This window comes from Phoxinus phoxinus (genome assembly GCF_949152265.1).
Source record: "Phoxinus phoxinus genome assembly, chromosome: 17".
Lineage (NCBI taxonomy): Eukaryota > Metazoa > Chordata > Actinopteri > Cypriniformes > Leuciscidae > Phoxinus > Phoxinus phoxinus.
In genome coordinates this window covers 4353279-4371824 of record NC_136892.1, presented here as the reverse complement: position 1 = coordinate 4371824, position 18546 = coordinate 4353279, and the positions used below count along the sequence as shown (strand labels likewise).

Genomic DNA, 18546 nt, shown 5'->3' with positions numbered 1-18546 from the left:
CTGACAGCTGTCAGTCTTCTAGTAGCTGTGCCGAGAGAAATCTGAATCATTGCCTACCAAATCTCGCAGAGACGGAGAGCGTGAGCATTAGCTGTCCATGAGCTAGCAACAGAAGCAACTGTATCACTCTCTATGGGCTTCTCCCTTGACTTTATCAGACTTTATGCCTCCACGTCCCCCCGATTGCTTGTGAGCTTCTCCTTCTGTCTATACGGTAATTTCTCAACTGTGCGACAGAGAGTCGCGTAGTTATCACGCAATCGTTAGCCTATTTTTACAAAAGCGGCTTCTATGGGGCCATACCGTAAGATACAATGTAATGGAGCCTTTCATACATTGTCGTGTTTCTTTAGAAATAAATAATGGACAAATGGAATCTTTAAACGCCTCAGATGTAAAGTTATTCGCTGTCAAAGTGACGCCAAAATGAATGGGAGTCAATGGAATGCTAACAGCAGGTGATGTTCTGCTAATCAATGGCGGTCCTCGGAGAGGCTTCAGTTTCCGGCGGATGGATTACCCCCTTGAGTGTACTCTGTGTACTACATTTGAAATGGAGAAGCACGCGTGCCTTCACAGCGAAGCCGGATTAACATTTACATTAACATGGATTAATAACTTAATCCTCATACAAAACTATTATATACTGCCAGATATGACTGCAACTGCAACACATCGTCATGTGAACAACTTTTGGTACCGGTTTTGACATTTTTGCAATATAAATTATTGTGACTTGTCTCTGTTATGTTTTTCTTCATAATGTGCTTACGTAGTTTTAAGAAATGGTTTAAAGAAATGAATAATAAGTTTAGGGGTAGGAGTATGAATAGTGGCTCAAAATATATTTAATTATATATTTACACATCTCTGTCCATTATGTTTTATCATTTTTATATTATAAAATGGGTATGTTTAGGTTTGGGAGTAGGGTTAAGGGATCTTACATTTATCTATAAAATGGTAAAAGGGAAATTCTACAGATATCTTTATGATGTGATATATTCGTAAATAGTTAACGTTTTGTAGCTGTAAAATCGTTATAATGTTACGTTTAAATGTTGTAGATACGTCCATATTATACGTTTCAGCATCTATCCAAACGTACAATAAAGTATGTTTTATATCTTTGAAAATTACATGATATTAATACCTACATATTAACAATGAGACCAGGCTAAATAATCATTAAATCAATTAATGAATACACATTACAGAACATGTATGTAACGTTAGATCATTTCTTTTTACAGAACAATACAGAACAGTTCGCGAGAATGCAAGTGTGGTTATTTGTATGGTACTAATATATTGAAGTAACACAACAATTACACATAACACTTGAAAAACATAGTCTGTAATGTCACCTCAGTTAGCTTACCTGTCAAATCAGAAACATAATATGAGATAAAAATGTTACTTCAGAGCTGTTACTTCGTGACTTCTTCTGATGTAAAGTGGCTTTATTGGATGCTCACTTGTGCAAACTCCTGTCACATGCTTTAGTGATGTGAAGCTGAAAGAGTATACAAAAGTAATATTACTAATAAAAAGAATGCATTGCATATTATACTGTACATCTCAGTTGTTTGTGAAGAGCAGCGAACTCAGGAAAAATATAGGAGAACAATCCATCCACATGAAGACGAAATCTGACAACCAAAGATAAAACTCAGGGCTATAAATACACAAGACTAAATGAGCAACAAAACAAGATATGTTGAACCAAATCAGTTACTATAGAAACAAACAAGGACTTAGAAACCAAATAAAACAGGAACACAAATACAACAGAATACAGTAATCAAAACAAGAATCTCTAAGCAGATGAACACAAAACTAGAAGTGACAATATTATATTAATACACTCCACATTACATAATACAGTTAGATTATCAACATTAGAGATCTGTGGAAGTTCCTGTAAATTGTATGTTATTATATAATTTATGTTATCATTTGTATCTGGTTTTGCATTGTTTGTTATACACTGATACATTTTGGAAATAAAAGAATATTCACATCACCAAAGCCTGTAGTTGGCGCTAGTGAGCATCCGATAAAGACACTTTTCATGAGAAGACGTTGTCAGGACTGTTCCAAAGTTCGCTGAAGCAAAATTTGAATCTCACATCGTGTTTACCGATTTTTCGGGTAAGCTAACTGACAACGCAGAGTATGCTTTTTAATGTGTTTATACTGTATGTGTTACTTCACTTCTCACTTCTTAAAGGCTGCCTATCAGTAATCTCATCTTCTTGCTCACCTGATCAACTTCTCTATTTCCTCTGGGTTTGTCCCTCTATCATTAAAACTGCTGCTGCTATTTTGAAGAAATCAGTTCTAGATTCCTCTTCTAGGAATAATTTCAGAACTATATCCAATCTACCTTTCTTTCTAAACTGCTAGAAAAAGTTGTTCCCTCTCAGCTGCAATCTCATCTTTCAGTTAACAATCTTCTTGATCCCTATCAATCTGGTTTTCAATCAGGCCATAGCACTGAAACTGCACTGGTCAAAATGACCAATGACCTTCTCCTATCTGCTGACTCGAGCTGTCTTACTGTTCGCATGCTTGATTTAACAGCCGCTTTTGACATCACATACTTCTCTCTCTTCTTTCAGCGACAGGCATCATGGGCAGCGCTCTTTCTTCCATCCTATCTCATAACAGACACTTATTCATTGCTGTCCATAACTTCAAATCATCCACCTGTTTTCTCTCTTAAGGTGTCCCTCAAAGCTCTGTTCTCGGACCTCATCGTTTGAACATTTACTTGATCATATTATCCATTGTCATGGTCTTAGCTATCATTTGTATGCGGATGATCTGCACATTTACTGCTTGCTCTGCTTCTGTTCTGTCTATTGACTCATTAAATGCCTGTATTTCTGACATCAACATTTGGTTACATAAAACTTTCTGAAATGTAATAATGATAAATCCGAGGTTTTGTATTTGGTCTGCCGTCCCATAAAACAAAAAAAATTGTCTCTGAATTGTTTAATGTGAGTTCACTTATAAGCCAATTTTCACGATAATTCATACTCAGTAATGTTCCGATGTGCCGTAAAATACGTTTATTCTTTTTCAATTTTAAAGTTGAACTGATATATTGCATCAACAATAAAATACATTTCACCAAATTCACCAGAAAAATACCATCTCTTCTGTATGTGTAATATTAATAAATAAATAAATCATTTGTGTGTCCACTTTTTTTTTTTTTTTTCATTTTTTATCTCTCATATAGTTATGGTTGCTTTTTTAAATAAAGATTGATACTTTCATCTTTATTTACAAGAAATAGATTTTATACATTGCTGTGGATGACCTTTTTGCAGAGTATGACAGGTAAGACCCATAGTAACTTCTGGTAAGCATCATAGTAAGAAAAGTGACATGAGATATTAATAAGAAAACTACAAATGCAACTCCCTTTAGTCTCACTATATTAGTCTGTTTTTGCTGCATCATGAAATAAATCAGGAATCTGGTTTTGAGAGAAATAAGTATGAATAAATGTATTTATTTATTTATTTATTTATAAACAATGGCTCACCATTTGACAGGTATTGCATTGAAATAACCCTTTTTATTCATGCAGTTATAACTGTTTATCAACTACTTATAATGCCTTTGTAAATTAGTTATTAGTCATTAATGAAGGAAACATTAAGGGGCTAGTTAACCCTAAAATTAAGTCATAAATGACTCACTCTGGTGTTGCTTTAATGCCGTATTACCTTCTTTCTTTTATGGACCACAAAAAATAGAATAAAAAAAAAATGTCCCACTCGCACTCGTCCATATAACGATCAGCATCAAGCTTTTTAAAAAAGACGCATATATGTATCGCAGAATGATCCCATACGACGCATGTCGTATATTCCAAATGTTTTGGGGGTATATGATATGAAATTTAATGTATTATTTAACAAATGCAGACCTTGGCCGTTGGTCTTCAGTGCATGGCTACGTGCGATGTGTGTGTTCGTGTGACTCCGTTAGAGCCGCAGTAAATGAGACACTTAGCAGAAATATCCTAAGCCAATTTAATGTAAAATGCTATTTGTAGGTTAATCCCCAGCCTAAAAGTGTGAACAGTGTGACTCTGTGCTATCAAAACATTTGAGCATACCAACCAGGACAGCATAGACAGATTGGCTCAACCAACGAGGTGTGTTTGTGGCAAGTCTACAGGTTGTCCTGTTAATGGCAGACAGGGGAGTATTCAGGAAGCCTGTTGAAAAAATCCAATATCTTGCAATAGTACACCTAGCACTGTTGTACAATACACTTGTATGGGGCACTCATGTCATGAGCTAACTATATTAGGGTTAAATACTCTTGTCTAGAGCTTTAACACTGCATAGAAGCCAATATAGTCTGTTGTTGAGCTGATCAAGGCTAAGCAAACTTAAGCACTTCTACAGTTCTGAATGTGTAACAAACAAAACTGAGCCACATACTTTGTCATTATGCCTGTGACATCAATGCCATGAAATGGAAATCTGACTGTGACTTTACATGTTCATTTACTCACTCAGGGCAAGAGTACTGAGCCATTGTGTCTACCCCTACAGCGATCAAGACACAGAGGATAGATCCCCTCGCTTTGAGTCTGGCATGCCTTCGCTTGGATGTTTTGCTACATTGAACTGATTATATAATCTGCAGCCGCTAGGGCTAGGGAGGCCAATGGCTGTCTCCTTTCGTCTAGTGTGCTTGTTATCGGCTAAAACGGGAGTGAGCCATGAAAGGCAGAGAGAAGAGAGGGTGGGGTGAATGGAGAAACAAAGATGTAGATAAGAATTACCGAAACAACTTCTCCATCACTTCTGGCCGCTGCTGTGGCCGCAGCACAGGCCAAGTTGGCCCGCCGGAGTTCCTTATTGGCCTGCAAGGTGGAGAAATAGTTGACAGCAGCAAACTCGATAAGGGCAGAAAAGACAAATGCGAAGCAGACAGCGATGAACCAGTCCATGGCGGTGGCATAGGAGACCTTTGGTAGCGAATGGCGGGCGCTAATGCTCAGCGTGGTCATGGTTAGCACTGTGGTGATGCCTGTCGAGAATCAGGAAAATACCCAAAAAACAGACAAACAAAAAAGTAAACAGTTAGCTTGATAAAGATCTCTGTTTTGTTTTGTTTGCAGTTTCCAGATGAAGTTTTGCTCAAGCTAAGCCTAAACAGCAGTTAAAAACTCTATGAGCTAAATAGCTCATTAAAAAATAAAAAGTCTTCATTATTTACTGCAATCTGAGCTGTGAACTATTTCTGAAAATGTAAAAACATGAACATTTTCTAGGAGCATTTAAAATATTTTCTGTAAACCCTTATCATTTGGCTAATGAGTCAAAAACAAAACAAATATAGGGGCATATACTTGAAGTATTTATTTATTTATTTTCTTCCATATGGATGTGTATGTGTTACTATCATTTAAAGAACGGCCAATTAGTCATTTGGTTGTCATTTGCAGTTTGTAAAACCAAAACATGATTTTTGGACAGGGTTATGATGGTAGCTTGTTTCTGCCACAGGATAAAACGTTTTAAAAGATAATTATCTCATAATTGCGAGTTTATATCTCGAAATTCTGACAATATTTCTCAGAATTGCGTGTTATAAAGTCAGAATTGCGACAAATAAACGTACAATTGCGTGTTATAAAGTCAAAATTGCGAGATATAAACTCGGAATTCTGACTTTATAACACGCATTAGCGAGTTTATATCTCGCAATTCTGACTTTATAACACGTATTAGCGAGTTTATATCTTGTAATTCTGACATCTTTTCTCAGAACTCTGAGATCGCAAATGTCCATTTCTAAGGGAATAAAGACCCTCAGAATTGCGAGTTTATATCTCAAAATTTTACCTTCATATGCATATTGTAAAGTCAGAATTGCGAGATGCTATCGCGAGAAATAAAGTTGCAATTCTGACTTTTTTTCTCAGAATTGCATGTTTATAACTCGCAATTCTGACTGTATAATTCGCAATTGCGACTTTATATCACGCAATTCAAAGATAAGGAGTCAGAATTGCGAGATGTAAACTCGCAATTGTGAGAAAAAAAAGTAAAAATTGTGAGATAAAAAGTCGCAAATACCTTTTTAATTTTTTATTCTGTGGCGGAAACAAGCTTCCATATTATCATGATACCTTTCTTAGAAAAAAAACTTTGTTAATTAAAGCTAAATCCATAAAATGATCCCATTATGGGAACCCCTAAAAGGTTCTAAGCACCCGACTGATCCCCGTAAAGTCCTCTATAAAACCTTTTCTTGTAGTTACAAAGGCTTGTTATAAGAATGTTGCAAACATCATGGTTTTATGACATACAATGTTGTTGAAGCGTATGTAAAGCATGGATCCATTACTGGATTTTAACTACTGTATGCTGAAATGAGTATGAATTGTGCAGTACAAAAGTGGTTTTATGCATTTTAATGTCCCTGTGATTTAACAACGCCTTGAGTCCAACAAGAGAAATGTCATGGTTTTGTGTATAAGCTATGTCTACAATAATCCATATACATTTAATCACGTATTGTACCCATAGATATCTGTGTTTACTTGCACAGTGTTGCCAAATATACTGCAAATGTTACTTTGTATAATCTTTATATTACATTCCCGCAAAAATTTATTCATAATTGCTGTGCTGCATGAAAACATGAGGGCAATTATGATTTATATTATAAGTGGAATGGCGATCAAGCACGACCTGGATGCACAATGGTGTTTTTTTTGCTAATAATGATTGTGCCAAAAAAAAGCATGAGAACTTGATTATGTCTGTGTATCATCTTAGTGAGTTTTTATATATTTTACGCATACATGGGAAGATGAATAAAGCATTTTCTGACATTTCAGAGTGGAAAAGGAACTTGGAAAATGCTGACAAATTTTAGTTTGGGCGAAGAGCATTTTCCTATGTTTCTGGTCATGTTCTTTGGCCAACATAAAGGGGCTGATGGGAAAACTAGGGGGTGGGGAGAAGTACTGTTATTTCATAATGGATCATAGAGACCCATGGTCTGCTGGTGCGTGCTGGCTCTATTGAATAGGTCATTTACTCAGAGCGCTGCATGAACTCCCATGGAATAGCTCCAGGATAAGTAACCATTAGTTCAGTAAGGACTGAAAAGCCTTTCAGATTCAAAGTGATTTGTCTAAAAGATGACAGATAACACTATTTAAAACGCTTTGCAATGTTTTATTTTACATCTGAGCATTAGTTTGAAAAGTGTTAATTTAATCAAATATAGAATCGCGTTTTTTTAAAAACTATATCTCCTCAGCCATATTCATGGTATTGCATATAGCAGTTATACTTTACTGAAATTGTACTTAAAAAAATATTGTTACATTGTTTTTTATTGGTATGTAAAATAAAATAACATTTTTGTTATTTTATTACATGAATTATTGTTTATTAGCTATTTACAAATAAACAACTTAATGTATAATGAGCACATCTTCATGATTGTTTTAACATTTGCTTTAGGAAAATTGCATTCTATGTTTTACTTAAAGCCATCAATGATGCATTTATAGAGTTTAGTAACTGTATTATCATTCACGATATGCACTTATAAGAACACCACACTGCTATTAATAACAATTCACTTATTTGACAGAAATAAATCTGAATTACTAAAATGTCATTGTAACTATAATATAATAACATTATAGAAATGCAGGTTGCATCTTTATGAATACATACGACTGACTAATTAATTCAGGGTATAATGGATTACGCATTAATAAAGGAAATGCATGACTAAATTTTACAAATAATATAAATTAACAATTACTGTTCTCATAATAGGTTTGAATGGATCTTTATAAATATATTTATAGAATAGCAATACTATTCTATAAATAAGTATAAATGGAGCTATAATTCATTATGTTTTTGATTTTGATGTTAGATTATTGCAAAAATACTAATATTAGTAAAATCAACATCAAGATATTATACTCTCAATCCAATTGCCATACAATCTAGTGCAAAAAAAGTCTAGTGCAAAAACAACAACACAACACTGCACCAGTTATCCGCATAGCTGGCTAGATTACAGATTTCTTTCAACAACTCAACTGCTATTCATTTCATTACACTGTAAAACAATTTTGTCACAAAAACATAGTATCCACTCAACCGAATCTCTGCCATATCATGCTCACCACCAATGGGATGCACGCTCTATTCTTCGAGCCTCAGCCCCTGCCTTCAGAGTAAATCCGCCCCCAGGTTCAGATGTCCTAGGACATGCATCGCCCTGATGAACAAAAGCGGTTTATGCGCTCAGAGTAGTAAATGCGCTTCGCCAGCCAGCACAGGGCCGAGAGTCCAACCCTCCTGACGATTCAGGCAAGAGACCACCGATGTATTGTGTCCTGACCAACACATGACAGCCTTATAGGGACAGAAGGAATCTCCTGAGAGCCAGGCATAACGCTAGCATCTCTAGACAATTTATATGCCGATCAATATGAGTGCACTTCCAAACCTCCAACAGGCCCATGATACGGTTGTGTTCTGCCTGTGTCTTATGCTAGCATAGACTCTTTGCTCTCTATGGTTGAAGTGTGCTCCAGTGAGTGTGTGGTTTGGCGAGGACTCTACTGGCTGGTCGCTGGCGGTTGATCTTGTTGATCTTGGTCAAGGTGCAGTCGGAGATCGGCTGGCACCTCTGGTGAGATGTTCGACAGCAACTTCTGACGAATGTTTCTCACTGGGTTCTGCAAACTATCCAGGAGTGAGTTTCCCAAGAGCAACTAGGGTCGCAAGTTCTGTCGTTACCAATAGAATTCATGACCATATTAGCTAACAGTGCTTTAGGGAAACATTGGTTACACCATCCAGTTTCAGCGTGGTCCGCCTCATTTCATTGTCCAGTGAATAATCAAGGACACACAAACTTGCAAAAACTCATCGCGTTCACCAAGAGGCGATACAAAAAAAAAACTGCTATAAAAATGGCAGAGGAATGCTGTTCTGGATCATTGTCCTGATAGAAGATCCAACCATGGCCCATTATACGATTTCTAGCAGAGGCAGTCAGGTTTTGATTTTTAACAAGATGTCCAGGAACTCCATCAAAAAAATAGGCCCACAAAATTAAATATCCAGCAGTATATTTAACCGTGGATATTTATATTTTAATTTCATCTGACCATATAATACAGTCTCTTTTTAGTCGTGTCTGACAAATATACTGGAGTTTGTTTTTGGATGAGCGAGGAGGATTTTTCTTGTAACCCTCAACTTGTGGCCATGTAGGGGTTGTTTGATTTATTTGATTTTTTTTAGGCTTTCTGACCCCCAAGACTCAACTAATCTCTGCAATTCTCCATCTGTGATCCTTGAAGAGTCTTTGGCCACTCAAACGTTCCTCCTCACTGTGCATTAAGGCAATACAGACACAGGGCCTCTTCCTGGCAGATCCGTAACATCTTTAGTTGATTGGAACTTCTTAATTATTGCCCTGATCAATACTTTAGCTATTTTCTTACGGCCACTTTCTATTTTGTGATGCTCAACAATCTTTTGATGCACATCAGAAGTAGATTGTTTGGTTTTACTCATTGTGATGGATGATTAAGGGAATTTGGCCTTTGTGTTTCCTCATATTTATATTCCTGTGAAACAAGAAGTCATAGCTAGACAATTTCATATTCCTAGTCACCCTGGCGTGCAAAAAAAAAAAAAAAAATAATAATATAATAATAATAATATATATATATATATATATATATATATATATATATATATATATATATATATATATATATATATATATATATAATAATATAATAATATATATATATATATATATATATATATATATATATATATATATATATAAATGGTAATATTCTTCATTTTTTAGATATTTTAGTCATACAAGATTTTAGGCATGCCAAAAAATGTGCCCAATGTGTTTTGGAGAAAAAACATTTTATGTTAAGACCAATACATATAATTTCAATCTACAATTTCAAAGTGAATGTCTAATGAGTGGTGCTAAAATGTGTTCAGTATTATGACGGTGATCTTACGTATTAGACATGGTCAATACTATTGAAACTTTTTTTAAATTTGATACAATACTGATACCTTTTGTCACAATTTTAAAACAGATACTGATTATTTTTTAAATGGCTATGTGGTTTTTCAAAATATATATATTTTTTTGTAAGCTTGTAGTAAAAAATTTGTTACACTTTGTAAAGAGCATTTAGCACTTTCTAATAGCAGCATTTCCATGTATCCCCTTCTTTAGTGCTCTCAAAAAATGTGGCTTCTTGCTATAGGGTACAAAGGGGCTATAGGGGCTTTTATTATTCTCTATCAAGAACATGATGGCATGCCAATATGCTGTCAGTTTACTTTCTATTTGCTATGATTATGTTTAAAAAGTCAATGTCATGCTCGCTACCATCAATAAAGGACAATCTTACAGGCATCTCTCATCAGTAAAACAATCTTTACTTATTGCATTTTCACCACTCTTTACCCCACCTTCTCAAAACATGTTCCTTTAAGGCCAAAGGTGTTGCTGATAAAATCTGCCGTCCTATCCACATCAGGACTAGCTTGCTGTGTTTTTGTTGGACTGATGTGGGTGATCTATAGGGCAGCTCATGGTCAATTGGTTGAGCAGATAGAAATCAGATAAGTTTTGTCATCCAAGAAGAGACTACATGAGAGAGAGAGAGAGAGAGAGAGAGAGAGAGAGAGAGAGAGAGAGAGAGAGAGAGAGAGAGAGAAAGAGAGAGAGAGAGATTGTCCAGTATGATTTCTTAAAGAAGGGACAAGAAAACGTTAACATTTTATGTTTAAGAGCAATGTACTTAAAGAGGTCAATTGACCGTTCACAAAGACCGGCGCAGCCGCCCCCTTAGTTACTGTCGCTATGTCCGACAAGCTACGCCGCTCTCACACACACCATGTTCTCATGCAGTGAAAAACACATCGCGGAGCAGAGAGGACACTGACAGACACAGACCAGGTTACTTTTGATATTACACAAAGTCTCATCTTTCAAATGTGGTAATTTTTTTAAAGAAATTTAAACAATAAATAGCGTTTTGTGGCTCTTTAATGTGTCTGTCAGATCGCTGTAGAGCATCAGTTAAAGCCGCTCGTGAACCGATCATCTCTTCCTTCTAGTTCATTTATAGCATCAAATAAACATGAATGAACATCAGAAGGAATGTTGTTTTAACCGCGGAAAGGCATCAGTACACTCCGCTTCTCAAGTTCAAATCCACCCATGTTAATCCTCTCCTGACTGCTTTGTCTGACAAAATGGCGGATGGCGAAGTATGATTGGTCAGATCATCTGTCAACATGGAGCGGGAACTTAGGCTATCAAAAGGCAAAAGCCGATCTCGCATGGAGATGGAGTGAGTGACGTGACACTGGTTGAAGACCAGCATCTCAGAACTCATTTGACACTCATTTAATGCATGTTCACTCAGACTTCGGTGAAAAAATGTAATATAGATGTCTTGATTAAAGCATTCTTTGGCATTCGGGGCTGTTCACACAGAACGTGTTTTTCCATTCCACTCTGCTACTTTTCCATTGTTTTTCAGTGTGAACGCACAGGTTTAACCGTCGTGCTCACTTCTCGCGCATTCACACAGCGTTCTCAAAACGCAGCATTCAAGTTAAAATAAGTTAAACTAAAACATGCCTCGAGACCTTGCGCTTTCCCCCATTCCACTGCCCGCGTTGGGCGTCTTGTGTTTTCGCTTTGAAAGATGATGCATTCTGTGTGAGCCGGCACTAACTCCTGAGCGTCAATCATAAAGTAAGATGCAGATTTTTGTGCTGTGTTTGTAAAAATTATCATGAGTTCTGAGCGTTCTCACATAACTCTATCCTCATTCATTTGTATGTTCATCTTTTTGTTTAAAATACTCTAAAAATACTCTACAAGCACCACCCTGCAATATCAAGCCCCGCCCCATTAAGCCCCGCCCCCTGCACCCCCTGATCAAATGTGTTCCCGCGGCTATGCCTGTCAATCAAACTCCCTGCGAAGGGTCAATTGACTAACTCTGAACTCATAACTTATACAAATAACTACTGAATTAAATATCACACATAGCTTCATTTACAACTTCATGGCCCAACCAAATTGATATCTTCCACGAATAAATACAATTTGTCTTCACAATCTTATTAAAAAATATCAATGAATGTTCAGTTTCAAATCAAAGTTTGATATTTAGACAGAGCTTTTGTACACGAGAACACATTTAATGTGTCCTGCTGAGCATTAATAAAAATGTAGTGAAGAAAAAGAAAGAAAGCAAAGGAACAAAAACTAATTGCCTTAGGGGCAAAATAATGCTTTTATGGGCAAAAAGCTGGTCCAAATGAACCTCAGTCAATTACATCTCTGAACCAAACGCTTTGGGTCATTTCAGCTCTTAGTGGTAAAAGATTGTGATGTAGAGCAACTACAATAGAAATGGACAGTGAATGCCTCTACCTATTCATCTCTACTCTCTAAAGCAAGTCATTTGTCAGAAACTCGCACTCCTTTTCTTTTTTACACTGTTTTAAGTTTTCTGTCACGTCTATTTTCACAGGCATAACACTCTCACCTCAGAACTGAGAAATATGCTGTAGGTTACTCACTTCTCCACATGAGCCGATGTTTGCTTGTAATCTACTGACACAGTGTAATTAACACCTCACTCAGAGCAAGCCATTTTTATACTGAAGTTGTGACTTCATCAGCAAAGGAAGAACATGCATATCCCAGTTACAGGAAACTAAAGCTGAAATGCACATGGCATTCCATGACTGATAGGCAAATCATCTTTAATATCTCAATGTATGTTTCTAGTGTCCCTACCAAGACTGATGAAAATTCAAATGCTCATGTGTTCACAAAGAGAAAAACTTCAGTTGAGGTTATAGACTGATACACTCCAAATTCCCCCCCAAAAAATCATTCTAATAGCCCCAATGAAACACAAGCGGGAGACCACAAAGACAGGTGCTTCATTCTTGCATAACAAAATGAATCAGCTGAAAAAGCAATGAGGACAAAGTAAAAGTTAATACATTTTAAGACGACTCCATAAAGACCTTGGACATTTTGGGGCACCTGACTCGCCTGTGCTTTCCTTTGTTTTTCTAACCTATTCTAGCAGAGCGAATCGAGTGCCTTATATCATGTTAAACAGGAGAACTTAAAGTTTCAATCTAACTCATTTAAAGTCCCAATTTGACATTTATTTTGTCTGAGAATTGATGAATTTAAAGAATTAAGCAAAATGTTGGTGTTTTTTTTACTATGCAAACTCAAACATAACCTCCTGAAGTTTGGATTGTTTTTCTCTTCGAAAGTGATACTGGGATGTTCCATTTTTTGCCTACATGTAACAATCCTTAAGCAAGTTTTAGCCATTTATTACAACATTATTATTATAGTATTGTTTACTGACAATTTTGATGTGACCAAAAAAAAAAGTTCAGGAAGTAAAGTCAATAGAGACATTGCTATATAATAGCAGAACAATGAATCAAAAGTTTTCTCATCCAAGTCTGTTATTTTGTGTTTGTTTTCATGCACACAAATACGCAAGCGCACAACTGCTTTCACTTTGCGTTTGTTTAAATTTCGGCTGTCTCTGTCTTTAAGAGTTAAGTAGCACTATTTAGTGTGCAGTAAAGTTTAATGCAAGATATTTCCATACTCTTCTTTACACAGCTGAAAACTTGAGTAATCTTCACGTGTAACCATGTTTCTATGTTATAAATGAAAAAGAGAGCAAACAGAGGAAGGCAAGGAAGAGGATCTCAAAATGTTTGCTCTTTATACTGCACCACCACAGAACAAGAGCCAAGGCACGTTAAGTGATTTAGGACCACTGCCAACTGCTGCCAAGAAGAGTGCATTAAGATAATGAAGCAGAAATGAGATCTACATAAAAAAGTAAAATGTGCATTATCTCATCAAGGTATTAATAAGTGCCTAGCAAATTTTTCTGGCTTCTTTTTGTGGAAACACTTTAGTATGGGGAACACATATTCATAAACTACAACTTTTGTCTCAATAAACTCCTAATTTACTGCTTATGAATACGTAGTACTGTAGTTAGCATTTAACTTTAGGTATTAGGAAGGATTAAGATATGTAGAATATGGTCATGCAGAATAAGGCATCAATATGTGCTTTATAAGTACTAATAATCAGCCAATATACGAGTAATATGCATGCTAATAAGCAAATTTGACCCTTAAATAAAGTGTTACCCTTTTATTTATAAAGAAATACTTGGATGTATATCTATGCTTTTTATGAGAGCTTTCAGTATCAGTCTAGCAATTCACAACTCTTCACTTTAAATTGTGCTGTAACTTTTCAGTGTAGAATAATGTGTTTTGTCAAACACCTTCTTCTGCTTTCTCTGGCTCCGTTCCAAAACTTGGTGAGCTGGTTTGTCCTCTATTGCCTATATAGGCTGCTGCCTTTTAAAACAGCATCATGCCTTCAATGCAGCTTCATGTGTGACTGATTTGGAACACTCTAAATGGGCGGCAACTCAGAGTGCTACTTCTGTAAAGCATTCAAGTGACTCAACACACAGCCAATTAGGGGCCGAGCACCAAAAGTCCGCAGGCACCCGTTGTAATCGCTAGTGTTCTTATTCTTTTCCCATTATGGTAGTCAAATCCAGCACATAGAACCGCTTGAGGGAAAGTTTGGAAATTTGGCACACAGATAGGGAACAGTCTAAACATTTACCACAGCAAATTTGGAGTCTCTACCTCAATCCCTCTAGCGCCACCAACTGTCCACATTTGCACTCACATTTATGCTAATAACTTTTAAACCATATGGACTAGAATTTTTTCTGATTCCTTGGCTCAAGACAATTCGATTACACCATATGACATAATTTCTCATCATTACTCACATCATTCTCAAATAACGGCAGTGATAGTGAGGCTGTATCTCAGCAAAGCTTTAGCATATTCAGACCAATCTTGGTTTGTGTTATAACAACCGTGACCTGAGGATACCTAGTTTCGTCGCAGTGCCAGCTAGTTGTCAGGAGATATGAAAAATGGCTCTTTTTGCTTATAACTTCTGAACAGTTTGGCCCAAAATCACAAAAATCTGTAGATCTCGTTTGACTCGGTTTCAGCATGCCAAGTCAAACGATACATACTTTTTTGGACGTTGGCTGTTTTACATTACTTTGAAAAACTACTTTTCCGAACCATTGGTCCGATTTTTACCAGATTCAATTTAGATCATCTTCAGACCATGCCAGCAAATAGTTGAAGATTTTGTGTTTATAGACAAAACCGGTATCGTTTTACATATCAACTTGTTTGATGGCGTGATGAAGTTTTTGCTGGATTGACACCAAACTTTGTGTATGTCATTATCAACCCCACTACCTCCACAAAGTGGCCAAAAGTTATAAGCAATTAAATCATATTACAAGTGATTGTATTTATAATTTTTCATCTACAATCTTCTAAAATAATCTGGCCCCTTAATCGCTACTAGCAGCTGCATTTTCAAACGAGTCAGCCATTAACAAGTTAACAATGAACATAGAATAAATAGAACCCACAAATGGTAAAATAGTCTAAAAGGTCTATAGTTTTTACACTGTTTGGATTTAGTATTATCATACTGGTGCTTGCGCAGTGAGTCCAACAGACAAACAGTTTGTGAGGAAGCAAAAAACAGATGCTTACCAAACACAGTTCTGGCAGGAACTGACTCTTTGTCTATCCAGAATGAGACCTGTGCTAGGATCACAGTCATAATGCAAGGGATGTATGTCTGGATCAAGAAGAAACCCATTTTCCTTTGCAGGTGGAAGTACACTGTCATGACTATGTATTCACCTGCATGGACATATGACATTAGTGGCATAGGCAATCCTAAACAAGTCTTCAAGCAAACCAGAAAACAACAGTCATTTGTCACTAAATCAAACGTCCCAAAGATCTTACCTGTGTTTGACTTCAACCTCTCACTAGACACTGTCCGTCCAATGAGATCATACTGTAGTAGACTGGAACTCTCTTGAGGAACTTCCACTGAAAATAAGGGTCCATTCTTCCATGTGTAAACAATCTCACTCATTGGATAGGCATCTATATTATAGGCATAAATCAAAACTAAAGTCAGTCATACCAGTAAAACCATTCAAAGGGAATATGTGCCATTTTAACATACATACAGCTGCCAAATTTCAAAGGGCATGAATGTCCATCCATTGGGAAATTGATCAATCGCATGGGGCACTCTGCATTGATGGTTAACCTGAAAACAATAAACGTTTTAACTTTAATTTATGTGACATAACAGATGACCTTGTTAAACCCTATATACTGTACGGTGGCATTCCAAAGTCTGAGTTCATATAGGAAAATCCTCTGTATACAATACATATATTTATTTTATCGGCATAAACGAATAAGAATACATTGTATTACAGTTTTTGTTTTGTTTTAAACAATGCATTAATTAACCAGTACAGGGTATATACTGTGATATAATCCACTGTTATTTTATAAAAATAAAATAAAAAAGTGGACTGGTAAGAGAATATGTTATTACATTTCTACTGCAGTTTTAAAGAGCAAGTGTGCAGTCCATCTTTGACTTGGAGAGCAAATGTTCTGGCACGCAGGTTACCTCATGGTGTACAGAATAGTTCCGTTCTGCATGATGCGGAACAGCTTGTTCGGAGTGGTCATGTTGTGCGAAATAGAACGTTTGCCATTTCGGAAGAAAGTGTCCGGTGTCCAGATATTGCTGACCATTAGGTTGTTGAGACGCAGGATCTCAATGGGGCCCTCGAATTTCAGCCGGTTATCAATCCATGTTTGACGAAAAAACACATCCATTGTGTATTCCTAAGAAATGATTATTCTTTTTAGAGTTTATTTTTAGATATTCACATGTGGTTTCCATGACTGCAGTTTTAAATCAACAGACATCTAAACTGTCATGTGCAGAGCATGTGATTTATATATATATATAAACAGCAACCCTCAATACATTTGTACATTTGAGTGAATACATCAGGGAAGTGTCATCGGGTATGTATACGAATCAGGCTGGTATACATTCACCATCAGGAATGGTATTTTTATCTTTTTTTCCCCCACTAATCTTGGCAGAGATTTATCTTTACTGTCTTTCGGATTGTCACAGTGCATCACATGGCAAGCGAGGTGGCTTTGGACACTGTAGGAAAATAGTGTAGTGTGTAACAGAGGAAAGAAAGCTGAGCCGGGACCCTCACTGTCAGGGATTGTCAACCAGATTAAAATCCCTAAGCTTCTATAATGACATCCTGCCCAAATGTCAGAATAATGAAGCCAGGCCAACATGAATAGAGGCAGTGGACATAGAAAACATGCAATTACAGAGGATTTAGGTTTATATGCATGATTGCATGTATCATATATAATTGTTTTTAATCACATACCATTTCCACATCAGAAACAGGACCAAAGCTGGTGACAAATATGTCCGTTTTAACCTCTGTGACGGGACCTACAGTTTTTCAAATATAAATAAGTAATAGAAAGAAAGAAAGAAAGAAAGAAAGAAAGAAAGAAAGAAAGAAAGAAAGAAAGAAAGAAAGAAAGAAAGAAAGAAAGAAAGATGCTCCTTAGTTCACTCATTAAAAATATTTGAAACATCCCTCATAAAGCAGTAAGGCAGTTTCTGATGATGAACTTGAGAAAGTCTGGCATGCAAAGTCCAGAATAATTTACAGAGAAAATTAAAGTAAATGTACTTAATAAACTACATTGAGTAACACTTTAATATGTTAAGTAATTCCTGCGGTTGCTTACCTCCAAAACCAGGTCGGAGTCTGTTGTCATATCCGTCTAATAACCTATCCAAAATGCGCGTAATGTTATCCAAATAAATCCTCGTCTCAGTCGGTGGCTTTGCCAACACCTGCCCAACACTGTAAACATGTTCACACATGAATAAGCAAAGCAGAAAAATAAACATGTGTGAAGTCAGATAAAAACACTTTGCTACTTACCAAGACAGGACCAAACATGTGCGTATCCAAGCCATGCTTTACGCGCACTCTCTATCCAAGTGTCCCCTTGTCAACTGGTGTTAGCTGCACATCCCATAATTTCTGTGTGCAAAAGGAGCTGGTGTGGTTGCGAGGCTTGTGTGCGTATCCTGAAGCTTTTACGCGTGAAGTCTTGCTGGAGTTCCTCAGTGGAGTTCCTCTTCTGACTCACTCTGATGGAAAACTAAAGTGCTTTTAAAGAGGCAGAGAGATGTAACCAAAGGACATTGACAAAGATCGAATAAAGCATTATGAGGGATTAGAAGAGAAAGACTGCTGAAATGTTCTGCTGTTTGAATTTACATGATGATTGCTGTGCTTTTTTTGTCAGATTACAAACTTTGATCATTAGTTAATGTACATTCAAATACTAAAAATGTCATGAAACTTGACTTAATATATTCATATTTATAATTAATTTC

At 36.4% G+C, this 18546-nt stretch overlaps 1 protein-coding gene across 1 annotated transcript in view; it reads right to left on the bottom strand.

Moving 5' to 3' along the window:
- The window catches only part of gabra6b (gamma-aminobutyric acid type A receptor subunit alpha6b), a 36666-nt gene extending 18357 nt beyond the window's left edge, over nucleotides 1-18309 (bottom strand). Inside the window, exons 1-8 of the mRNA XM_079586589.1 lie at nucleotides 18086-18309; nucleotides 17886-18004; nucleotides 17513-17580; nucleotides 16714-16934; nucleotides 16256-16338; nucleotides 16026-16169; nucleotides 15765-15917; nucleotides 4820-5067 (exon numbers count right to left, since the gene is read on the bottom strand). Coding sequence (XP_079442715.1) covers nucleotides 4820-5067; nucleotides 15765-15917; nucleotides 16026-16169; nucleotides 16256-16338; nucleotides 16714-16934; nucleotides 17513-17580; nucleotides 17886-18004; nucleotides 18086-18120 — 1071 coding nt within the window. The 5' untranslated portion in view covers nucleotides 18121-18309. The remainder of the gene's footprint in view (nucleotides 1-4819; nucleotides 5068-15764; nucleotides 15918-16025; nucleotides 16170-16255; nucleotides 16339-16713; nucleotides 16935-17512; nucleotides 17581-17885; nucleotides 18005-18085) is intronic.
- Between the last annotated feature and the right edge of the window lie 237 nt (nucleotides 18310-18546).